The 26,769-nt window shown below is 38.4% G+C and overlaps 1 protein-coding gene across 3 annotated transcripts in view; it reads right to left on the minus strand.

Annotated features, from left to right (window-relative positions):
• The window catches only part of vps8 (VPS8 subunit of CORVET complex), a 458,303-nt gene that overhangs the window by 412,948 nt on the left and 18,586 nt on the right, over window positions 1–26,769 (minus strand). For all 3 annotated transcript variants that reach the window (XM_052016763.1, XM_052016780.1, XM_052016773.1), the window contains exons 6-13: window positions 25,889–25,943; window positions 17,358–17,482; window positions 15,854–15,940; window positions 15,115–15,182; window positions 12,415–12,568; window positions 8,827–8,886; window positions 8,255–8,362; window positions 6,168–6,248 (exon numbers count right to left, since the gene is read on the minus strand). In XM_052016763.1, the coding sequence (XP_051872723.1) occupies window positions 6,168–6,248; window positions 8,255–8,362; window positions 8,827–8,886; window positions 12,415–12,568; window positions 15,115–15,182; window positions 15,854–15,940; window positions 17,358–17,482; window positions 25,889–25,943 (738 nt within the window). The remainder of the gene's footprint in view (window positions 1–6,167; window positions 6,249–8,254; window positions 8,363–8,826; window positions 8,887–12,414; window positions 12,569–15,114; window positions 15,183–15,853; window positions 15,941–17,357; window positions 17,483–25,888; window positions 25,944–26,769) is intronic.

Raw genomic sequence — 26,769 nt, forward strand, 5'->3', positions numbered from 1 at the left:
TAAGTTTATTCCTATTCTTCGCACTTCATGAATTTGCCATGATTTTCAACACCTACAGCTGAGAGGCCAAATCAAATCTCCATCCATCTCATTCTATACTTTATTGCTGTTGCACAGCCACACAGTAAATTTTTGCTGGGATACAACTACTTCTTTTGAAATCCTCCCAATCAGAAAGCTTTGACAGGTTACTTAGTGGTTTAATAGAAAAATTATATTCAGCATCTAATCTTTGGCAAAACCTCCTTGCACATGTTCAGAATAAACGGGTCGGGTTGGGAGGCTGTATCACATATTGCCATAGGGATCAATACTTGAATCCCAGCAATTCACAATCTATATCAATAATATGGATGAGGGAACCAAATTTATACATCCATGTTTGCTAATGATAGGCAGTGTGAACTGTGAGGTGGAATTAAAGGCTTCAGGGGAGATGTAAACAGGCAATAGTGAATGGACAAGGACATGGATGATGGAATATAATTTGAAAAAGGTGAGATCATCCACTTTGGTAGAAAAAATAGCAGCCAAATATTTCTTAAAAATTATGAGAGATTGAAAAGTGTTGTTCAGAGGGACATGAGTCTCAAATGAAGGGGCCATCCATTCAGGACAAAAATTTCTTCATCCAAGGGGCACTGAATTTTGAAATTTTCTATGTGAAAGGACTGGGAGGTTCAATCACCAAATATATTCAAGACAGAGATCAATTGATTTTTGGACATTGAGTATCAAGAGACATGGAATGAGTACTGGAATGTGACGTGGAAATGGCAAGCAGGAACAAAGGGCCAAGTGGCCTACATCCGCTCCTACTTCTTATGTTCTTATGATGATAATTCCACTCAGTTTCTAACTTCAACCATGAAATAAGCATCAATGAGAAAGCACTTCCTGAAGAAATAAAATATTCAGTGGATTCTCTTCAATTGTTCTCACATTCTGATAGAAATTTATACAGAGGACTCAATAAAGAACTCAAAAAAAAAGGTGGGGAACTTCCTTTCTCCACTATTTATCTTTCATTCAGTGCTAAATACCCCATCCTTCTGATAAAAAAAACATTCACACTCAACCAAAATGATTCAATCAACAAATTTTCATTATTTCTTGTTATTTGCAAGCCTAAATTTGAAAATAGCTCATCCATACACTTCAATATGTGCTGGGGAGTGATTACATAGCAGGGGAGAGGAGTTAAGTTTGAGGTTTAGGTTTCTCTGAATGCCACAGAACTTTGCCATTATTTGTTACTTGCTAATGTAACTACCACTCCTATTTGATTCCCACTGGCATATCTTGACTTGGGTTGGATTCTCACTTCAGCAAAAGCCTTAATTGAACAGGACTGTGCAGGAAGCAATTGACTGGTATGTTAGACACCACATGGCGTCACCCATGCAATGCACGTTTTGCATATAAATGGCATACACAACAAACACCAGCAGTTAAATAAAAATTACCAGTCACTGGAAAATGTTGCTAACAATCGCACTCAGAGCGGATTCCACATTAAGGCTGGTAACAAAATGCAAAACTAGGATTGATTCAATATTCAAAAGTAAAAAAAAATGAGGTTCTTAAAAGGGCACCAGCTAGCTAATATGTGGGTATTGGCATCGTTAATGCCTCATTGGATATTAGCACATTTAAATGCAATCAAAAAGGAACCATCTGGCTCCAATGGCCTGCATCAGAATTTGCACTGTTATGTGTGCTTAGTCTCCTGACGGAATTACCAAAGTCACCCCAGATAAACCTCAGAGAGAAGACCAAAGCAATGCTTCAAAACTCAGCAAAAACTCAGCTGCAATGTCCTAGTTAATTTATATCAAAAAAGTTTTTTTAAAAGTTTGATCTGGGACTATCTCAAAGCAACTTTATTCTATTTTATTTAGCTGAAATTTTTAAAAATGCAGCATTGCTTGTTGAAAATAATCTTAAATAAAATGTAATCAGACCAGTGTCATAACTTAAATACCATTATTCATGAGAAGGACTCCAAGTAATTAAAACACTTTCACATACATGCCCAACTAAAACTGGATTCATGTTGGACATCAGACATTTTGATCTGAAAGGTGATCCATTCCCTAATTGTATCATCATTGCAGCTGGGTGACTGACATCGCTATTCCTTATATGGGCTTGAAGATAGGGGCAGGGATGTTGGGCAGATCATGGGAGAGTTTGTGGCCAGAATATATATATGTTTTTTAAAGTTACTCCACCAAATGTATCGGTACTAAGAAGCAAGATTCATTTTTAAAGAATGGAATCAATGTATTAAAAATTGATCCACAATAAGAGACTTTCCATGTCACAGCATGCCAAATTAAGCTTATGTAATGAGAATGAAGAGACTTGACCTTTAATTTGAACCCATCTGCCATTCTACCAACAAATGTAGCAAGGCAACAAAAAATAGCAATAAAGATGTACGCATGCACATAAATTATGGAGCTCGAGCACAGAAAGGAGCAAGATAACAGAATCTGCATGTGAAAGTACACAAAATAGCAAAACTCTTCAAAGCCATTAACTGAGGTAATGTATTTTACATGTTTTGTCATGCTAAATTAAAGTGTCTGAAGGCTGACCTTCAGGCACACTGCAGTGTTCACTGTGACAAAATATGAATAACTAATTAGCACTGATCCACTGGAGAGAGGTGCCATCTGGTGGCCAGTTGTAGAGACATCAAAATTAGCACATTCAAATACTTGGAGCAACTTGCCTTTAAGTAGCACATTTGTGGGTGAAAACTTCCTCACTGAACATTATTTGACACAAAGCCACATTAGGAGATATTTAGCAAATGTTTTAGCCCTTGAACAAAAAGAGCACCATGAAGAGAGCCTTAAAAGAAGAGATGGAGAGGTTTAGGAAAAGGTTTCTAGAGCAGGGTCCTGACAGCTGAAGGACCTGTGAAGTGCAGTACTGCAAGTTTCAGTCAATTACATAAGGACAGTAACAAGAAAGGATAAGGTACAGTTAAGTACTTAATTAGAGAAAATTTACCCAATTAGTTGAAAAGGTGAATTGGATTCAAAAATGGATAAGCCAAAAGGTTAGTTGACAACTGGATCCCTTCAAGGAGACAGTTCAGCTGCCAGTAGAAAAATTCCCAACAGTGTGAAAGGAAGAGTGTACAAAGGTAGGTTGCCTTAGGATGACTAAAGATATTGAAATGAGACAGGAAAAGCAGACATCATAATACATAAGGAAGTCAAGCTGAATATAAAAAATACTAAAAGCCAAGAGAGCAAGAGTAGTAAAAGTGGTTAAGGAAAGGTGAAACTAATCAAGGAACAAAATGAAGATCTTGTGCAGACAATGGGTGTGTCTGAGGAACTAAATGAATACTTAATCATCACTAGCAAAGAAATGCTGCTAACAGAGCAATAGAAGAGGCAGTGGCAGTAGTGGACAGGACAAAAATGAGGATGTGCTAAAAAAGGTTGGTAGAGATTAAAGTGACAAAGCTATCTAATCCAAATGGGCTCCATCTGAAAGCAGCGAGGAAATAAGCTTCAGCTACAATTTTCTAACCTCCTTAATATACACAAGTGCTACAAAAGGACTGGAAGACCGCAAATGTTACCAATATATTCAACAAAGGGGAGGGGATGAGTTCACCAAATTCAGAACTATCACCCGAACTTTGGTGGGAGGAAAATAAAATCTTTATTGGTCACGTACATCAAAACACACAGTGAAATGCATCGTTTGCATTGAGTGTTCTGGGGGGCAGCCCGCAAGTGTCGCTACGCTTCCGGCGCCAACATAGCATGCCCACAACTCCCTAACCCGTACGTCTTTGGAATGTGGGAGGAAACCGGAGCACCTGGAGGAAACCCACGCAGACACGGGGAGAACGTACAAACTCCTTACAGACAGTGACCAGAATTAAACCCGGGTTGCTACCGCTGTAATAGCGTGGCGCTAATCGCTACACTACCATGCCATTACACTACAAGTTTGTACGTTCTCCCCATGTCTGTGTGGGTTTCCTCCAGGTGCTCCGGTTTCCTCCTACATTCCAAAGGGAATTGCTCTGTTGGCAGCAACTCTTTGCTAATGATGATTCCAGGTTAGGGAGTTGTGGGCATGCTATGTTGGCGCCGGAAGCGCGGCGACACTTGCGGGCTGCCCCCAGAACACTCTACGCAAAAAGATGTATTTGGAAAAAAAAAGTGAGATGGAATAGAATAGTTAAAAGCAAATCATGTTTGATTAACTTCATTGAGTTCATTGAAATATAATTTTAAAAATTGATTAAGGTTCACAAGGATGAAATATATTTTGGCTTTCAAAAAGTGTTCGAAGAATTATCTTCCGATGGAGTAGATAGCAAAATTAAATCTCGTGGGATTAAAGGGAACAGTGGAAGTAACTGGCTAATAGGTCAAAACAGTATGACTTTCATGTATATATTTCATAGCAATTTCCTCCAAAGATTGATCTGAGGACTACCAGTCTTTTCAGTATATATTAATGATTTGGTTTTGGATATACATGTATGATTTCAAATACTCCAGATGATAAAATGAAATGTAGTGAGCAATAAGGAGGATAATAAGATTAGGCAATGACATAGACTGGTAAAATAGAAAGCCAAACATCCAAGTGGTGAAATTTAAACAGAAAAATGTGAAGTGATGCATGATGTTTAAAAAAAAATCACTGTTCCTGATTCCCATTACAAATCTTTGAGGGTGGGAGTCAAGCCAAGATGACTATTGAAAATGCATTTAGCACCTTTGGCTTTATTAATGAATAAAGTCCAAAAGCAAGGAAGTTAACCTAAACCTTTATAAAACACAAGCTGCAGAACTACATTCAATTCTGGGTACCAGACTCCAGGAAGGATGAGGAAAAGATTTATTATGATACTCCCTGGGATGAATTTTCAAGTTTTTGATTTTTTGGAGTCTGGGAAAGCTGGGCCACTCTCCTTAGAGGAGAAAGAGCTGAGAGGAGACTTGGTTGTGGTGTTCAAAATTAGTAATGATTTTGACTGAGTAAATGAGGAAAAACTTTCCAGTGGTAGAAGGATCAGTAGCCAAAGCCAACATAAATAAGCTTATTTTTTAAAATCAGCCAGTTGGTGTGATGTGGAATGCTTGATCTGAAAGGTGTTGGAAATAGATTCTAAAGTAACTTCCATCAGAGGAATTGCATAAAACTTGAAGGGAAAAATAAAATCACAGAGCCAAGATGAAAATGCAGGGAAGTCACATTAACTGTCGAGCTCTGATGAAGCATCAGGACATAGACCAAATAGATCCCTTCAGTGCTGTATCATGACAAAAGAGAGAATTTCAATACTATTAGGAAGCGCCAACTCCTTTCCTCAGAACCACAATATCCAAATTATGGGATGCATTAAGCAGTCTAGCACATCAATATCTCCACAAATACCCTCCAAAGCTTTCCACCTGAAGAAATATATACTTGAATGGTAAAACGCATAGCTGTGGTGAAAGAAAGACTCCAGATAAGCAAAGATGGCAAGTACTAGGGCTACAATACTTTAGTGATCTAAATTAAGTAAAGAATATCAGTTATAAAGCACAGTTTAAAATGATGCCCAATTGACTTTTCTGCATGAGTGCCCGTATTCAGTTCACTTGTACTGTATGGACAACTTGGTCAAAGACTGGAAATAGTTTTTGGCAACATGCAAGGGAAATGACTTTGTCTAGCCCATAACTGCATCCCAACGGCAAGACTGATGGTTTCGCAGAACAAAGATAAAGGGTTACTAAAGGGCAAGACCTGGGGTAATCATCATAACTGATATGAACCACTGCAACTTAGATAGTTTGGAAAGAATTCATATATAATAATAGAATTCTATGAAGGCTGACATTGTGAGAACATATGAATCCATATAGATCCCATCATTAACCTTTATGCTGATGAAGGATTTTCCTTTTAATGGGTACTTGATTTTTAATTTTTGCTAAACATTTGCTTTGTGTCAGCCAACAAACCACTGAAGATCAAGAAAAACACTTGAGGATTGCTTAGCTTCCTCTCAAGCACCAATGAAATGTAAGAAATTATTTATAGCATTTGGTCAACACAGAATGGAAAGAGTTGACAAGTGTACTTCTGCACGTAAAAGAGGAGCATAAGATCACAAAATCAAAACATACTGTTAAGTTGATGAGATCATAGTGTAAGTGTAGTTGTTTCTGCTTGCTAACATGTATAGCTCCAGATTCGTCTTTCTTCACCTACAAAGAAAACAAAAGCAAATTACTGTTTATAAATGAACTCTATAATATTAATGTAGGTACGTACCAAAATAGAAAAACAGGATTTTCAGCAAAAACAGCCATTTCAACCAAAAGGTTTGCCTGCATCAACACAGTGTGTACCAAAAATACTATAGAAAACTATAGCCACTTTCCAGAAAAATCAGCATCTAAAGCAAAAGCACTCAGTATCAGTAGTAAATTACATAGGCCACAATACTGTGACCCCAACTACACAGCACCATGGCCCTAACTATATCCTGTGTGTGTTATGGATGCAACTCTTGAATGGGAGCACAAAACTAAGTATTACATTACTCTTGAGACACAAAAGACTGCACATGTTGGAAAGAAGCTAGCTCAACCTGCCTGTCATCCTTCACCCCTCCCTCCTGAGTCCACCAATCACCTCGAGCTCCTGTCACACTGCTCCCCTTCTCTTTCTACTGGCAAAGTCCCCACTCCACTCTTAGTCCTGATGCAGCATTTTGACCCAAAACGTCAACAATTCCTTTCTCCCCTACAGATTTTGTTGACCTGCTGACTTCCTCCAGCAGACTGTTTGTTGCTCCATTATATTACTCCAATTATATTTCAGCTTAAGTATATACTTGGGTATTTTATATTGAAATGGGTACATATACTATATGTGAAAGTCTCATTTTTAAAGCAGATTCAAATTGGCAATTTACCAGAAAGTGTTTTATTGGAAGAGAGGATGACAATTTAGAATGAGTATGATGAACTGTTTTAGGAAGTCTGAAAGCATTTGCTCACAATTACATTGGAAACCTTGTCAGATTCAGCTAATAATACTGCTGTGCTCAGACACAGGACAGAACCTTCCCAATGCTATAGCACTGAATTGTAAGGACCAAAACATAGCTAATTTCTGATGTTAGTTGATCATAATCTATCTCAAAATTCCTTTGGCTGTGGAAGGAAGGAAGGAATACAAGAGAACTCCACTCCAAATCACTAGCCATTGGCCCCTCCTGAAAAATTAATCTGGGGGCATCAAGTATTCATAGGATTGTGCTTACCCACCCACCTCCAAAAGGGATTAGTATGTTAACTCGCATATTAATAATGTTTGGGTGAGTACTAACAGATTTTGTTTTTGGACACAGTCAAGCTAGTAGAGCCACTGTCTCAGTGCCAGAAACCCAAGTTCACTCGGCCACTATGTGGAGTTTGCACGTTTTCCCTGTGACTGTGTGGGTTTCCTCCGGGTGCTTTAGTTTTGTCCCATGTTCCAAAGATGTACAGGTTAGTCAGCTAAATGGCCATTCTAGATTAGCCCTAGTGTTTAGGTGAGTGGGTATAATCTGGGAGGATTCGATAAGAATGTGGGGAGGAAAAAATGGGATCAAAGTAGGATGAGTGTAAATGGGTGGTTAATGGTCGATGTAGACCTGGTGGGCTGAAGATCCTGCTTCCATGCTGTTTCCCTCTATGTCTCTAATTGCTAAACCCAATCCCAGTTCCTTCTCCCTCATCACCATCATCTCATGCCCCAGATACTATTCTAGTGAATTTATAATTCTTGGTGTAATGGACCTTCATAACCCATCTTCATAGAAAGAAACAAAATTGGTATAAATATTACCAGTGGCAATTTAATAATCAGATGCTGAGGACTGGCAGGTGCACAATAGTAAGCTACTTTAGTGTTAGCATCACAGTAATGAAAACCCAAGATACATGTGAGAAACAGAAGTTGTTTGTACCACACCCATATACTTTCTGTTGACCTACATGAGAATGGCACAAAGGGCAAATCCAAGAAGGCCCATTGTCCAGAAGAATGGTATTTTCAAGATTAGTTAGGACTGAAGTATTTTAACTTCATTGGGATGTTTAAATGAGAGTATTTCAGGAGCTAAAGAGTTGCCAGTTGAGAATATTATAGACAAATGTTTTATAGAGAAAAAGATTTCCATGCTATTCTTTTCAAATGTAAACTCATGTATTGGTAAACTTACCAGAAGGAAATGAATGGCATTTCCTCTACAAAAGGCCAGCATGGGCATTACGACACTCTGCACTGCAACAAATTGCCAAGATAAAAGTGGAACACTTGCTGGGTTCGTCTGGAATAATCAGAAACAAAACTTTCAAAAAACTGTCGACTTTAATTTAATGACCTGGTTAGGTAGGTAGTCAATAACTTAGTCATAATGAGGCACACATTTCATTCTTTTACACTGTTTAAAATCACCTTGTATCTGCTATACAATGCAATTGCAAATGTTATGCAGACCAATCATGTAATTTCCGAATGTGCCCTGTAAATGAGGAATATATTGCCCACTTTGGTGAAGAATTCATGCACCATGGCACCAAGGAGAGGGTTTATATTAATTCCTTCAATTCTTGACCAGGTACCCTGTTCAGAAGAATACTGGTGAATAAATACAACCTTCAGTGCGATATGAAAATTGGAAAAATAAACATCTAAAGACTATTACCAGTGTTGTATCTGAAGGTTTAGACGAAACTAGTGCCCTAATTCTAGTTGTGTTATAGGAAGATAAAGTCACAAAAATACACTTACTTTTCCATATGGAAATGTCAGCCAGACTTTTAATGAGGGTTTCAATCCAATGACCAAGACCTTAAAACAAACCAAGTTGTTGGAATTATTCCACTATATTTTTTTACAAAATGCATTTACAAAAAAGAGAGAAAATACGAAAAAGCACTATCTATGCTTTTAACAAATTTGTTCTAGACCCAGTTATATAGCACAGAAACTGGCCCTTCAGCCTGTCATTTCTATGCCAACCATCAAGTATCTGTCTATACTAATTCCATTTACAGGTGACCCCTATGTTACAGCCATTCGGGTTACAGAAATTCACCCTTAGCTAATTCACAAATCACTACTCAAAAATCCAAGACAGGGAATAAAATTCGCTCTTACGGAATTTATGTGGAGGAACAAAATTTAAAAAGTAAACACAAAATGCAAAAGAAACAACAAACTTTGTCTATTTTTATTTAACTCACACTTCTTGATGCATGCGCAAATAACATGGCTTTTTTTTTTAGCCCAATGGGTTCATTTCACTATCTGGAGACAGAAGAGACTGCAAATGCCGAAATCTGGTGCAGGGTTGTTGTCTTGATACAGCATTTCGACCTGAAATGCCAACAATTCTTTTCTTCCCACAGATGGTGCTCAACCCACTGAGTTCCTCCAGCAGATTGTTTGTTGCTCTCATTTTGCGATCTTACCTACGTTTGATATGTATTTAAAAGTGTACATCTCCAATCAAACTGAAGGCTGAAAGGTGATAAGTAGAGACAGAAGAGGCAAGCACCAACCTTCACGTCCCTCACCTTGCTCCATCTGCCCTCTTTTACCTCTGTGTCTCTACCTTTCACCATCACCTTCCAGCCTTCAGTTTGTGTTTTTGCTCCAGATTATAGCATCTGCAGTCACTTGTGTCTCCAAATGCAACTGCTGGCCACTTAAGAAATTTGCTTTGGAAACTGACAAGGTAATTTCTTAAGTGGCCCCCAGCCAAGAATCAGCAGCTGTGGTACTACTATTACTGTTGTAAGAAAAACATCCTTCAGAAACCCATCTCCACTTATAATATGGGATCCAATGGGAAATAGGGTTTCCGGTAATGGGGAAAAAAAATCGCATTACAAATGATTTTCTAGAAACGCAAACCTCTCCCTAACACTGGGGTCACCAGAACTTAACCTGTAATATACTATATGCCTTGGCAATTCAAGTGCTCATCTGGATGCTTCTTAAATGTTGTCAGAGCATCTGTCTGTACTACCTTCTCAGGCAGTGCATTCCAGGCTCCAACCAGCCTCTGGTTGAAAGAATTCTTCCTCAAATCCCCTCTAAACCTCTTATTTCTTATCTTAACCCTGTATCCTCTGGTCATAGAAATCTCTGCTCCTCAATGGTTTTGTACACTCCTATCAGGTCCCTCCTCAGCCTCCTCCACTCCAAGGAAAATAAACCCAGTCTATCACGTCTGTCCTCATAACTGAAACATTCACCCCAGGCAACATCCTGATGAATCTCCTCTGCACCCTCTCCAATGCAATCATGTCCTTCCTATTGCGTGACAACCAGAAATGCACACAATATACCAGCTGTAGCCTAACCAGTGTTTTACAAAGCTGTACTATAGCACTTGTATTCTATGCCCTGCCTAATGAAGACAAGATGATTGTATGCCTCCTTTACCACTCTACTTTCCCACGCTGTCTCTTTCAGGGATCTTTGGACTTGTACACCAATGTCCCTTAATACTCCCTACCATTCATGCTATATGTGCTATTCTTAGCACAAACTCTAGACATCCAAAGTATACCTCTTTTGTTGCAGTGTGGAGGGATGGCTCCCTGAATAAACAACTGGTAGAAAATCTTTATTTTTCATTGAAAGTGGCATCACAGGTAGATGTGGTGGTGAAAAGGGCGTTTAGCATGCTGGCCTTCATCGGTCAGGGCACTGAGTATAGGAGTTGGGACATTATGTTGCAGTTGTACTAGTTGTTGGTGAGGCCACACTTGGAGTATTGTGTACAGTTTTGGTCACCCTGTTAGAGGAAAGACGTGGTTAAACTGGAAAGAGTGCAGAAAAGATTTACAAGAATGTTGCCAGGACTAGAGGGCCTGAATTATAGGGAGAGGTTAGCCAGGCTAGGTCTTTATTCCTTGGAACATAAGAGAATAAGGGGCAACCTTACAGAAGTGTTTAAATTTATGAGAGACGTAGATAAGGTGGATGGTAACAGTCTCTTCCCCAGGGTAGAGGAGTCCAAAACTAGGGGGGCATAGATTTAGGGTGAGAGGGGAAAGATTTAAAATGGACCTGAGGGGAAACTTATTCATGCAGAGGGCGGTGAGTGCATGGAGCTAACTGCCAGAGGAAGTGGTTGAGGCAGGTACAATATTATGACTTAAGAAGCACTTGGATAGATACATGGAGGGGAGAGGCCTGGAGGAACATGGGCCAAACGCAGGATATTGGGACTAACTAGGTTAACAACATGGTCAGCATGGACTCCTTGGGCTGAAGGGCCTGTATCCATGCTATATGCTCTATAACTCAATCCAGATAACTAAGTCATCGATCACAGCAAGCCACAGCCCTGTCCATTTAAAAGCAGTTCTCAAAACTTAACATGCATCTGCAAATCAGCCTGGTAACCAGTAACATTACTTATTTACTTACTATTCAGCCAAGAATAATTCTGCTCTTCCACATCCCCTGCATTGCCTTTACATTATAGTGGAGTTGTTAGATCATTTTTTCAATTTTTCTGCAATCATTAATTGCTCAATAATTATTATAAATTAAATTGATTTCAATTAAAAATGCTGACAATGTTTATTTTTTTTTTGACTTTAGGCAGTATTTTTAATTTGTGCAGACTGGGGAATGAGAGAATAAAATACTTCAAAAATATCACAGCATTGTGATAATGCTGGGTTGTTCTTCAATAATTGTACAGTAACATTCAAATTCTTATGCAATTTGCATTCAAACTGTCTTTAATACAAAATATTCCCAAGGGACTTTTGCTAATTAGGGAAAATGGAAAATGAATAAGAAGACAGAAAGGAAAACATCAGGAGAGATAAATGAATATTGCTAAATGGATGGTTCCAGGGTGTGATTAAATAGAGGATAGAGCTTAGGAAGGCAAATTTCAGCACATTACCCAAATAGCTGAGGTTCTGCCAGCATAATGGGAAATTTAGTAAGATAGATTTTAGATTACCACAAAGATCAGGTTGGGTGAGCCAATGACGAATTAAACACAGGATGAAAGTTTAAAATTTAAGATACTGCACAACAAGAGTCAGTGGTAAACATGTGGGGCTTAGTCTAGTTTAGGGTACATGTAATAGATGATTGGACATAATCTGGGTGGAAGGTGAGAGGATGGCAATGGGAGAAATGGTGTACTCAACTATGATGATAATGAAGGTATGCACAACGATTGGCAAATTAGTGCTTTTCTCGCTTTGTATCCAGGCTTCAGCTATTGCTCTGCTTTCAAGTAAGTAGACACCCTCTTTGTCAGTCATTGATAGAGTAAGGCATAGGAGAATACACGTATATCAAAAATAAACAGATCTTTACCACTCAAAACATTTATACCTTGGTTAAAGAAGCCATTGCCAGTAGTGCATATTGTGTTATCGGGTGATCTCTCAGTTCCGGCTTTACAAGTAACGGTTCAATGCAGCAAACTTCGCCTTTAGCTCCACTAAACAAACAGCGGGATTCGCATGTCCTCACTCCCATTACTCTCCTGAGATTAAAATTACAGAACGACATTCATGTACAGAACAACCTGCAGCTGCATGTATTAAAGCTGCAGAAATGATTAAAAAAATAAACTTCCACTAGATTAAGATGTGTTCAAGGTCACGTAGAAAACAGAAAATAGTACAATGGTTCATACATCACTGTGCATAACAGAACTTAACTTCTCTAATCATTGGGGTCACTGGGATCTGTGAAGCAGAATCAGCCCAGGTTGAATATCAAGGGTACAGAGACAAATAAATACTCCTGGATTTATCTTGGAGAGTTGGTGAGGAGTATTCATGCACCACTTTCCTCCATTACATTAACTGAGTGAGGCTCTGCCCACAATAACGTAGGAGGGATGTGACATACAGAAGGCATCAGCTTGATGAACTGATGCCTTCTGTAAGATGCCTTACATCTTTCCATGCATTCTTTCAGAACTCCTCCCATTTTTACTTTCTCTCTATCCTTCAGGTTTTTAATATCAATTTCAGATACTTGCAAGTTTACATTTTACTGGCTTGTTCAGTGGTAACACAAGAGGAGTCAGACAACCCAAACGTGCCTGATCTGGTGCCACACTTCCCAAACTGACTCGTAGCAAGTCTACAGCAAATGCCAAAACTTTGAACAATACATGATGATATCAGGTTGCAAGAAAATCATCTCATTTGTTTAAAAGCAGATGTAACAACTGCTTAAATTATAACCATCCATAGAGAAAAATCATTACTATTATGCTGAAAAAGTTTCAAAGCATTTAGTGTACAAAGTGTTTAAAAATCTTCCTTCAGCTGTCTCCTTTTTGAAAAAGTTAAAAACAATGCTGCAGTAGAATATCCAGCAGCCCTTCGCAATACACAGCCCCACCCCCGAGCTAATCGATAATGGGTATGGGTCACAATGAAGCCCATTCCCAAATATGCCCAACATCCATGAGTCTACTTTTCAACAGAAGTCTCCAAATGTAATCAGAAACAAGAATAAATTGACTAAAGTTCCTTGACCAGAGAAGCAGCATTGTTGAACAGTCTCCTTTCATAGAATCATAGATTGGTACAGCATAGAAACAGGGCCTTGAGCCCACCACATCCATGCCAGCCTTTTTGCCCAACTACACTAATCGCATTTGCCCGCATTAAGTTCATATCCTTCTTTGCCTCACTTATTCAAGTGCTTGTCTAAATGTGTGTTAAACGTAGTATTGTATCTGATTTCACCACCTCCTCTGGGAGCAAGTTCCAAATATCAATCACTGTGTAAAAAAAACTCCCCCTCAAATCCTTTTAAAGCTCTTCCCTCTCATTTTAAACCTATGCCCCCTTGCTTTTGATACTATGTGCTACGTGACCATTCAGAATCAACATTGGCAGGAACAGAAATAGCCATGATCTTAATGGATGGTGGAGCGAAATCTGGGGTAAATTCCTAATGTGAAAGGAAGCATTAAGGGAAAAGTTGCAAATAAATCTAAAACTATGACGTTTGAACCTCAGGTCACAAAACAGCCTCGAAACTGGACCCCAGAGTGCCACATTATTCTGTTCTTCACGACTACATTTCAATGAAAAATCATCCACGAGTTCTACAAAGTTCTCAATTTTCCTCCCAGCTCCCGAATATATCTGATCTGCTAATGCAAGAAGTGGGGCCTAACAGTATGCAGCAACTCACCTGATAGTTACTTCCATGATATCAATCTACATGATCAGCCTACAGACCACCAAAAAACAGGTGTGCACAACACTTTGAGGTCTGCTTTGTCCTTGCTTAATGCAGACATGCCCTCAGCAGGTTTCATCCTGTGAATCTAATGCTGGGAATCCACCATAGATAGATCCTTTTCAAATAACACACTTATGTAGTAGTTTTTCCTTGCCCCACCACTCTCTGGTTGCAACATTTGCCCAACCACCAAAATCACCAATCTGCCACCTAAATGAACCCAAATCTATCTTCCTCTGTCTCCCAAAGACACCAATCTGCCATCTAACCCGTTCACTATAATTGATCTGCCACCTGACCCACAACCTTATTACCAACTTCAACCAGCTTATGAGCCTGACCCTTGCTCAGACACACACTACACTACCCACTGATCTCCAGCAGCCAATCTTAACCACCACCACCACCAACAACCAACCCCTCCCACCATCCCATCTTTCAAGGCAAATAACATTCCCAGTTCCTCCTAATTCCAATTCCCTTCAACTGAACTCCAACACACCTCATGCAACAGTCAGGTCTCAAACCAACCTGTTTTTTAAACTGGCCCACATTCCACCTTTACTCTTGTGATTCAACTTCTAGACCAATGTGCATTAATTTTCTGCGATGACATGAAGAGTGAAGTAGTGTAATTAAAAATGTTAACAAAAACTAACATAATTTTGCCTATCAACTTCCCACTGTAAAGCTCATCCAAAGCTCTTGTTTAATCATTAGTAGGCGCAGATTAAGTATAGGATCATGTAAGGAATGTTTATGAGATTTCCCTCTGGCAAAAGAGAACATTCTTACTAATGTACAAAAAATACATCTTACTTGAAGGAGAGTTCAAACACTGAGCCTCCACTATCATTGCAAATGGCTACAGTTGGGTCATCAGTGAACTGTAATAAAAAGGATAATTCACATCTATTATAAGCAAAATTACAATTACCTAATATTTAACACACAAGATATTTGCCCAGATGTCCATTTACTCCTCTTATTACTTCATTATTTTCTCCATGGTGGTAAGCAACAGAAATTAGTTCTGTTTATTAGCTTCTTACCACTTGTTTTTCAAATTTACTTTAAATAACTATTACTTCACTTTTGATGATGATAATCCCCAACCTTCAAGATGCCGAAAAACCACACTAGTTCAAGCTGAATTTAGCACCTGAAGCAGAGGTCTTTCCTTTGAGGTCAAATGCTATGACCAAGATGCTTCAGCCAATCACATCTTGATTAAAAACAGTGTCACTAACTTTCAAATGGACCATATACATCAATAAATCTAAAATAAAACACAGGGAAAAAAAGTAACCTTCTGAAAAAGGACTAATCACTATCTACTGTTTTTATTCCCTGATCTAACTATTCAACATTGTTTCAGTGCCGAACTCACAAAATTAAAGTTCAGAAAGTTTCAATAAATCCCATGAATTAAAGGCTACATTAAATTCAGACCTCCCCATGACATAATGGTAGACTGTAGTTACTAAATTGAGGATTCATGTGTTAATTAAGGAAATTACTATTCTATCCCATTGAAATTTATTCATGATAAGTCAACCTTTATGTGCAGAATGGCTGTCCCTGGAGGATGAGCATCAGTTATTGTTCTCAACAACTTCCCATTTGCCAAGTCCCACATGGTGATCTACAGGAGACAAAAATAACACACAAGTGATTCTAAATGCTTTATAACTGTAATTCCTGCATTCACAGTTGCACTGCATACTTCAGCATGATTTAAATCTGAAAGATGAAAGTCACCTTCAAATACTTTTTGAAGGTGAAATTCAAACTTACTTTTTCATATATTCTACCCATAACTTAGTCCATCAAATTTGTACAAAAAGACATTCCCAAACTTTTGCATCACACAACCAGTTAAAATGAATAGAATTCTGCTACAAGAGAATATTAAGATCTAATCACAAACACGATTCCCAGTTATAGCACAGAATTACGAACATATTTCAATATGCTGCATGAAATCCTTCACCATCTACTCCAACACAAGCCAAGCTTCAGAAGCATCTTCTACAATTCCCCTGCCAGAATGATTGATACAGCAGGTTGGTTCTACAACAAATTAATCTCTATAGCATCCCCAGTATTCCTTGGTGATCAGGGATATCTTCTATTAATACCTTCCTCTCCTTCCCGATAGCATTTGCTCCTTGCCAAACTGCAGTTCAACAATTGCCATGCTGGCCCTATACCTTGCCAAAGGGGCTATTATTCAAGGCAGGCTCAGTAAGATTTTACAACCTTTTTTTTGTGTTACACAAAAAAGGCATCAAGCCTAAACTAACAATTCTTTCCACAAACATCCACCCCAAGATTAATTCAGGACTTCAAGTAGTGGACCCTGGAAATTTTCACTGTCACCAACTTCTACAATAAAGGAGATATAACATAACATACCATGGAAGAGTTGGATAAAGTTACTTAGTTATCTGGAACAAGAAATCATAAGTATTCTTGATGGCAATGATTTCACAAAAAACAAAGAAACTGAGAATCACTAAGAACTACTAGGGGAACTTTCTATGATGCATGGTTCAAAGACAGATTTTAGATTGGAGCTGGAATTGGAGGGTTGTTGTGCTAGTGGTAAGATCCTATAGGAGCCTCCAATCCTCTGGAATTCTGGCCAAGAGCTCCCTCTCTCAGATAAGACTGATGAGTGAAAGCTGGCGGACAATGTAACTTAACTTTTAAATCAAAAGAACATTTTAATATTTAAATTTTCCTAAGAATTTGTTGATCCTAAAAATCAAATGTGTTAAGACAAGATTATACTTGCCTATCTAGTCACAGACTGCTGTATAGAGGTTATCAGAATCCAATAAGAAGCCATGATTTCGCAAAAGCGCATGTCCACCAACTTAAATGCTTGGCGTGAGTGGTAACATAAAAAATGGAGGTTAAAAACCTGCAGGCAGATGTACTAAACTTCCTGCACCCTCAATGCCACCCCCCCACCCCACCCAGCCAAAAGGACAGCAGTCCTCCACTTGCATCCCTACTCCATTACAAAATAACTGCCAATTGTCAACTAAGCCTACCTGTCCCTTGGCAAACCCACAGAGGAGACGAGTGCAGTCACTGTTGATACTGAGTGCAGATACAGCTCCATATTGAGCACCCACTGCTGTGCTCCCCAGACATAGCCGCAGAGCTTGGTTTGGATCTGAAAGAGAAAGACTTTTCAGATACATAATCTTATCACAGAGCTACATATTCTTCCATAAGGCAACACATGATCCAATTAGTAGCCTCATCTAGACAGGACATATTAAAATCTCTGTATCCAAAAACTACAGAAAATTAGTAGGTTTCTGCATCAAAGAAAAATTGTTTTACCCTTTAGGGGTAAAAAAAAATGTCATAAATACTCAATTATTTATAAAAATGAATTTCAGAATATCAATACATTTCTGAACTTTTTTTGTTGAAAGTTACTTGGCCTGATTTTAGAATACATAATTTAGAATTATATGCTCATTAGCAAATTTACAGCTATCTTCAACATGCTCTATTCCTCTCCTTTCTCTAGACCACAACTAGTCTGTGAAATAACATGCTAACAGATGTAACTAACAGCATCCCAATTTTCAATAATAAAAAGATAATACTAAATAATAGGCAAGAACAAGCACAGATAGAAGGTGTTGAAAACAAATAAAATCTTCATTAAGGAAAGAAAGCAGTCATGGAAGTAGTTGCTTCACACAAAGCACCACAAGATATAGGATAGAAAAGCAAGATCTTTATATCAAAAAAATGAAAAGCCTGCATTAATATAGCATTTTTCAAAACTCTATCAAACCCTAAAGTGCTCTGCAACCATTTTTGGAGTGTAGACACTGCTGCAATACAGCCAAGTAACACAAATGATTCTGAAATAAATGCCCAGATTGTCCAGGGGTTCATTAAATGTTGTTTCTGGCATCAATTATTAAGTTAGAAAGTGCAGCACAAAAGGAGGCAAATCAGGCGATTCAGTCAGCATTGGCTCTCTTATGAAGCCCTCTTCCTGTCTCTCCCCCAATAATGTTCCTTTAAGTCCTATCCAATTCCTGCGGAGACTACAGATGATGGAAATCTGGAGCAACACACAAAGGAACTGTGTGTTCAATTCCTATGGAGGATACGTTTGTTCCCAGGATAACATTATCCCCTCAGGCAGTGTAATGATCTCCTGGAGACTGAAAGGACTCCTCGAATAAAGCCAAGGGATCTTCTAAATCAAGTTAATTTTGTTTAATTCTTCATTGGAAAGCAAGTACTCCAATTGCTGCAGCATTCCCCCAGCAGTAACAGATGCCAATTTATATTATATGGTGGAGTGCTTAATCTCAGAACGTTGCAAGTCAGAGGAGACAGCACTAGGCACCAAGCCAAGGTGAACAGCTAAGATATATATTTTTTGTACTGGTTACTTTGGAGACAAAAGTTGGATATATGTCCCCAAACATTAAATGAATTAAGTCATGAATTATGTCAAGTGGATTGACAATCAATGTTGTGGAACAAATGATTTGGTATCCCAAATGGTCTTTTTCAGTTTATGAATTCTATTTTAGATATTCGTATGAAAGGGTGAGAAAGAAGTATGGCAGCAATATGGTTATGCTCCTGAACTAGTAATCCAAATGTCTGAACTGGTAATCCAGAAAGACGGCATGGCAGCTGGGCAATTTCAATTATTTAAACCTGTCACAAAAAAAATTAATTTTAGTATAGTGACATTGAAATTTTCAAATTCAAAAAGCACAACTGGTTCACTATTGCCTTTCAGGGAGAGAAATTTGCCATCCATAACTGGTCTGTCTATGCACAACTTCAGACCAGTGGTTGATGCTGAACTGTCCTCTGAAATGGCCAGCAATTCACTCAGCAGAAAGCTCAACAAAAGCAGAGTAAATCTAAAGACACCCCAGAAGTCTCTTCTCAGTCATTAGCAGCAATGGATGATACGGTCAACAGCTTATCAGCTCCATTTGTTCACTATCGACTTGGTCATTGATGCCCAGTTTTTGGTTCCAGAGGACCATGCAGCTCAAGAACCCATTACAGTCTTAGTCCAAACACAGGCAAAAGGGCTGAGTTTTTAAATGAGGTGAGGCAAGAGTGACTACTCTTGATATCAAAGGATCATTTGACCGAGTGTGGCTTCAAGGAATCCTGGAAGAATGTTAACTCATTTTTTTGGTCTCTCCACAGCTGCTGTCCAACCTGACAATCTCCAACATGTCCTGCTTTTATTTCCATTATCTGTATTGATAAATCCAATAATAACGAATGAGTTGGGGAGTCTCCAGCACCCAGAGTCAATTTAATAGTTAAAAGATAAATCCATTCATTCATTGCAAATGGTAACTTTGGGAAACTCTCCTGGGCATGACAACTCCAGATGGAGCCAGGCACCATGAATTTTCCATTTACTGGAACAAATACTGAATCGAGTACCTTTGGTATAAATATACACATGAATCAAGTTATTACTTAATTATTTAACCTTCTTTCTTTTTCCTTCCCTTAATGTCTATTTGCATGTTCAGTATTTTCAATGGCTATCCTGCAACATTATTGCCAAAGCATCATTGCTTCAAAGAAAGCAAACAAACATCTTAGCTTGGTTCATAGTTCAACCTGGTGAATAACTTTTAAGTTTATGGAATCATACGATGTTGAAGGTGCATAACACCATTGCTAATATTAGCACTTCATTTGGAACTGTTTTCATTACATGCCATTTCTCCCACTTTACTCAGCAGCCTTGCAAGTTTTTCCTCTGCAGATAGCTATCTAACCACTTTAAATTAGATGACAGTCCATTCAAGCAAACATTATTTCAATAAAGGTTTATTAGAAGATGGAGGCAAACCTATAATATCATAGGGCCAAGAGATGGAAACAGACCTGTGCTCACCATATATAGATGAGACAAACAGACTGCAATGCCACTCTCAAGAGATGGGGATGAGCAAGTAATGAAAAATTTTGATCATTCTTGCACTTAAATGCAAAAAAAAATTAATTTTTCTATTAATCTACAATGAGATACCACATGTTATGAATGGGTTAAATTTTAAAACCTGCTTTGATTTTAATCTATTAGGTTAAAAGAGTTATTTTCAAAAGTATCAGATGGCATTTAAATATAAATTCTGTTTCATTTTGGGACAACAAATCAGTAAACCAGTAAATCAGTAAACCAGCTCCTTACAAGTATAATTTACTAGCAATAAAATTATTAGCAGTTATTATGAGACACAAAATCAGTAGTCAGAGTAACAATAGTTTTATGATTGTCAGTGATGGTTAGTTAGACAGAAAACATCACATTGTTGTTCACTTTCTGCCAAATACCTCCACATTACGAAACAGACATTTATCTATCACCAAAACCAATTCATTAAGAACACCTTAACTAGCCAAGACAACAGGTATATTTATTAGTGAAATTACAAGCAGCCACATTACAAGCTTGTGAAAGCCAAATTGAGGGTTCACATTTTCATTAATGAAACCATCTGTGGGAAATACAGTGCAGACAGGGCCATAGGCTATGTAATGTGTAAAAAGAGAAAAATGATCTATTCATCTTAATTCCATGTTATTTTGGGCTCTAAATTAAAACAAAATTGAATGATTTTCAGTTGATAAGAGCAGAATTTTTTTGTGCATCTGACCAGGATGTTGAGGTAACAGGAGGAGCTGTAGGGGATAAGCTACTGAGCTTGTACAAGGCATTTGTTTGTCCCATTAGGAGTGCTGTGTAGTGCTCTGGATGTCACATCTTGAGAATGACATCAAGGCACTGAAAAAGATGCCATCACGGACTACCCACAAGACACTCATCATCAGGCATCCAAGGTACAGAGAGCAGAGAAGTCAAATTTTCTAACACATGGCAGCTAATAGCAGATCATATTGCAATATGGTCTATTCATTTCAATTCGAAGTTGTTTTGGGTCCCAAATAAAAAAATTAAAATATTTATCCCAATTAACAAGAGCAGATTTTTTTTGGTTCATTTGACCACAATATCACAACATGTGAAGTGAACAGAGTTCAGTATGTTTAAGAGGAGCCAGGTATTAAATCCTAAAACATTGTCTATCATTTTCCTAAAAATGATGACCAGAGCGCACTGAATGAAGCAGAGCAGGTGAGTAAATAAATGAGGAACATAGTTCACACCAACGGTGGCATATGTTTGAAACAAAATGTCTAGAGAAGTGATCCTGACAGCAGCAGTGCTTTTCCAAGATATCTGAAACCATCAATGAGGGGTACAGGTAGCAAACTGTGTATTTTACTGAAGCAAAAAAAAACTGCTGGAAGAATTCAGCAGGTCAGGCAGCATCTGTGGAGACAGAAAGATGGGCAACGTTTTGGGTCAAAACCCACTGAACGTTTAAACTCTGGTGCTATTGAATCAAACAAACCAAAATGGTCTTTACCACCGCTGCACTTTCCCAGATTTTAATAAAAAGCAGATTATTGGGAACACCTTTACGTATATCAAAATTTAAAGAAGTTAATAAAGGAGAAAATGTTGGTTGCTTTACTGCGGAAGAAAACCCTCTCCCATTCACCAGCATGTACAATTTTAAAACCTAAGCTAGGCTCTAGCCTTCAATTCACCTTGCTAATTTGCATACTGATCTGCACAACCACACTACATCTGATGCTGTGGTCCCAATCAAATCTCTTACTCTATCACCCCAGTTACACCCTTTATATATCCTTCATCACCACTCCCTCAAATCCAAGGAATTTAGAATCAAATGTATATTGAAGACAACTGGTTTAGCCATATGACACGAAGCATCCGGTTTTTGTCTTCAAACACTTTTCATTATTCCAGGATCATCCAAACGCTAGCAAATGGAACTAGCTTGGATAGGCTTGGACCAGTTGGGACAAAAGGCCTGTTTCTGTGCTGTATGGCTATAATCACTTCCAATTTCCTTCAATGTAATGGTTTTAAGCTGCTCTCCCAGACTCCTCTACACACATCTCCAATAATGCAATCTTAGATTGAAAGTATGCAGTCAACTACCTCAACCAAAAAACAACTTGCTGGAGGAACTCAGCTGCAGTCTCAGGCACTTCCAACTAACTCGGGCATTATCCTTGCTCTCTTGATCAACCCAATCCCCTAAACCTCAACTAACTTTTGTTAACCCCTGCCTGTACTGTTATTGTTTTTACCTATACTACCTCAATGCATTCTGTGCTAACTCAATGTAACTGCACTGTGTAATGAAGTGACCTGTACGATCGGTATGCAAGACAAGTTTTTCACTGTACCTCAGTACAAGTGACAATAATAAACCAATTCCAATAAACCAATTCCAATAAAAGTTGCATCTCCCTAATTTCTCCCTTGATACCCACCCAGAGTTTATTCTGTCCATGCGACCACATCTCATGCCCTCATCCTACTTCCAACAGGCCACTCAACTTTGCTTCCTGGCGCACATATTAACTGGTATTATTAACAGTTCTCTCAACTCAGGGACAGGCTACCTCCCTCTTCAAATCCTCCATCATCACATTCACCACCCAAGCGCGCAAACTTGCACCCCACAAATTGAAACTCACTTCCCCATCCCAGCTCACTGAACAGGTTGTTACCTCCCACACTCATGCCCATCTTTCCTGGAACTTCTGGTTTGAAGCCCTCCAAAAACAGCCACCAGAACAGCTCTCATTAAATTACTAATGACATATTATATGCACGTAATAAAATTAATCAATCCCTCTCTGCCCTCTGGAGGTCATGCTTTCAGCTGTCAATGCTCAAGAATTATTTCATCCTCATTCTTTCCACATCTCTGTCATTCTCTTCTCCTTTAAGTCACTACTTAAATCCTACCTTTTTGATCAAGCTTTTTGTTATCTGGCCTATTACATCTTCATGTAATATGACATTAAATGTTTTGATTGTTATTATTTTGGTTGATGCTGTTAGAGAGTTGTGCTGCTTTGAAGTTTCTGGTTGTGTCCCTAAAACAAAAGGGGGGTGATCGTAAATCACAAAACAGAAAAATTTATAATTCTGTTGTATTATTTACTTAAATATACCATTATAACTGAATAGTGGAGACAGCTTGCAAAACAAAAAAGCCAGCAAGATTAATTCACCTGCAGTACTTAAATTTAAAGGTAATTTGCAACCTCTGGCACCAAAATATGCATTTCACTTTATGTCAATTAATGGAGCTTCAGTTTGTAAAAAAAGCAGAAAGCAAGCAAACCCCTAGGTACACCCACACCTCTGTGTTCTGTACCTTTTCCTATACATCCAGGATGACATGAAGAGAAAGAAGAGACCACAAGTCAGCATTCAATGTTCAGCACATTACACACAAAAATGTTAAACATTTCCTCTATAACTTAAAGAAACACAACACTCTACACATGGAAGAGAAACACATCACAAAAAGATTGGTGCAACATTGCACAAGCCTTCATTGTACAAAATAAAGGCAAACATAAAAGCATAAATTTACTTCCCATAAATGTGGTGTTTCACATCCAAATAATAGACAGGTAGGATCACTGTGCTACGGTTTGCATTTATATAGCCCTATTACATTGCCAAGAAAAAATCTCAGTGCTTCTATAAATTACTTTTGGGTTACAAAACATCATCTTAGTTGCACGCAGCAAGACCACACAAAGAACAGTGAGATAAATGTCCAGTTCATTTTGGTGGTACTTACACTTATTTCCTTACAACATAGGAGGAGGCCACTTTCTTGCAAACAGAGCAATCTCATTCTTCACCAATTTTCCCTGTAACCTATTCTCCCCAGATTCGACCACTTACCTACACACCAGGGGCAATTTTACAGGGGCCAATTAGCCTATCAATCCTCACACCTTCTGTAATGTGGGACAAAACCAGAGCACCTGGGGAAAACCCATGCAGTTACAATGAAAGTGTGAAACTCCACACAGACAACACCGGAGGTCAGGGTTGAACCCAGGTTGTTGGAGTTGTGAGGCAGCAGCTCTGCTAGGCGCACTACGTGTGCCATTTGAGGGAGGAATTTTGAATTAAAAAAAAGCCTTAATGGATCTTTAAGTCCAGCCATACTGGGAGATGGCACCAGATAGCACTGCTGTTGCACTCCCTCAAGAGTTTAAAATACATGACCATGGAGTTACTGTTGACTGAACAAACTTCTCTAACAGATGTGAGATTGTCTTGCAGTAAGCCAACACATCAAGTTTTGAAACACCTTGTTAATGCAGAAGATAGCTAGATTGCAAGTCACTGCCTTCCAAAAGTAACTCATAATGATGACACCATTCAGAACTATTTAAATGCAAGCATTTTCTTCTAATCAAAACTGATTGCATGCATAATACTCCTGTTGATTTGAAATTCAAGCATGTTCTTTAAAAAGTTTTGACAATGCTTTTATAGCCAATTAAAATTTTGTAACATAGATAATTTTATTTACACTAACAGAGAAACACCACATCACTCAGTCTAAATAAGTGCAATGTTCTTTCTAAGATTAACGTAATCTTTTTCATCCCATACTAAAATGGAATTAAAATACTTTCAAATAAACATGTGTCAAACCAAGGGAGAACCACCCTTTTTTAAGTTTTAGAAATACTTGCAATCCTAATATTCAAGATCCAATTAAAACAGAAGTTGAAATGGCCAGAATACTATCAAAATTTCACGCATAATTACTACCTCAGGCATTTATTTCGCACACGAATGAAAAACACTATGATGCTGGAAGAACTCAGCAGTTTCAGATCAGGACCCTTCTTCAGGACTGAAGATAGGAAAAGGGGAAGCCCAATATAGAGGAGGGAAAAGCAGAGTAGTGATAGGTGGACAAAAGAGGGGAGGCAGGGTGACCAGTCCTGAAGAAGGGTCCTGATCCAAAACATTGACTGCCTGCTTTTCTCCAAGGATGCTGCCTGGCCTGCTGAGTTCCTCCAGCATCATGGTGTTTCTCATCTAGATTCCAGCATCTGCGGTCCTTTACTTCTCATTTATTTCGCACATCTGGATTATAATATTGCATGGAGGTACACTGGTCAATCCTTCTACCAGCCAAGCTCTTCATCTCAATCATATCACTGAGTGGAAGTAGCTTGTGAAAGTAGGTTGCTTCCTCACAAAGGAGTGTGTAATTAGAAGGCAGTCTTACATGACTCCCATCAACCAGTTGAAAAGCTCGAAGTCATCAGTGCTTTCAGCATGTTCACCAACAGGTAAAAATGGAGAAAGCAAACAAAGAATTTGAGCTTTAGCTCATTCCAAGGAAACCAGTTTGCCAGGATGGACCCACGTTCACTTAGAACATGAATTGATCAATTTCAATTTTATTCTTTCTTTGTCATATTTGTAGACAGGAACAAACTTGAAGACAAATATTTACATATAGAAAAATTCTAACACAGACTTGAATGCAATTACAAGAAATCTGAATAACTTGTTTGCAGGTTCAGAGAGAGATTTTCATTTTAATACTACAATATTATTAGGGTTTGTAACAATGAGCAACTGAACAATTGGAGAGTCTGTGGAAGATTTCTACCTTACCAAATACAAGTGCCAATCCATGTGATGTGCCCACTGCTATGAGGTTTGACACAACCTAGAGAAGCAAAAAATTTATTTTAAAAAATATATAGATTCTTGGCTACAACATATTATTTCCTGCTTCAGCAATGTTCAATAACTGAATCACAAATTCCACCATTGCTAAAGGCAACCGCACAGTTCCATCTTTTCTCCCTAGACTCATTAAAAGTAGGCACTCCAAGATTGAGCTTGTGTTTGCAAATTGTGCATAAATCAAGTTAATCCCGAGTAGGCCACCCTAGCCATCACTTTCAGATGAAAAAATTGCCTATTGGGAAATATGATTGGCACTTTCATGCACTATTCACGCGAGTGCAGAGTCTCAGCACGTGAACTTTGATGAGCAAGGGATCTCATTGAGGCAAGAGCAACTGTCCTTTTTATATTTTGAAAGAATAATTAATTAGATTATTCTGCAAGCAGAACTGCTTTCTAGGTTAGACAGCAGTACAAAACAAAATAGTTAATTTTTCAAGTTAATGCCCTTTCATCACTGGTGAAAGATCAACCAGAAACTAACAATTTTACTCTCTGCAGATGCTGCCTGACATGCTGTGTATCTCAGCATTTTTTTTATTTTAGGATTTCCTGAATCTGTAGTTTCTTGCTTGTAAATTATTTTGGATTTAGTTTATGGTTTGTGCACTAATCTACGAGTCATGATCGGGTATTTCAAACTTCATATGGGAAATCCAGCATGCTTCCAATGTTCTGGGCAACCACAGATCCAGGAATCATCACCAGCTAGACAAACTCAAGAAAGCACAGTCAGAGAGGGATTGTGTTATAGACAGAATAGCCAATTTGAAGCCAAGAAGCACCCAGGAACCCCAAAATAA

This window comes from Pristis pectinata, chromosome 1 (assembly GCF_009764475.1).
Source record: "Pristis pectinata isolate sPriPec2 chromosome 1, sPriPec2.1.pri, whole genome shotgun sequence".
Taxonomy (NCBI): domain Eukaryota; kingdom Metazoa; phylum Chordata; class Chondrichthyes; order Rhinopristiformes; family Pristidae; genus Pristis; species Pristis pectinata.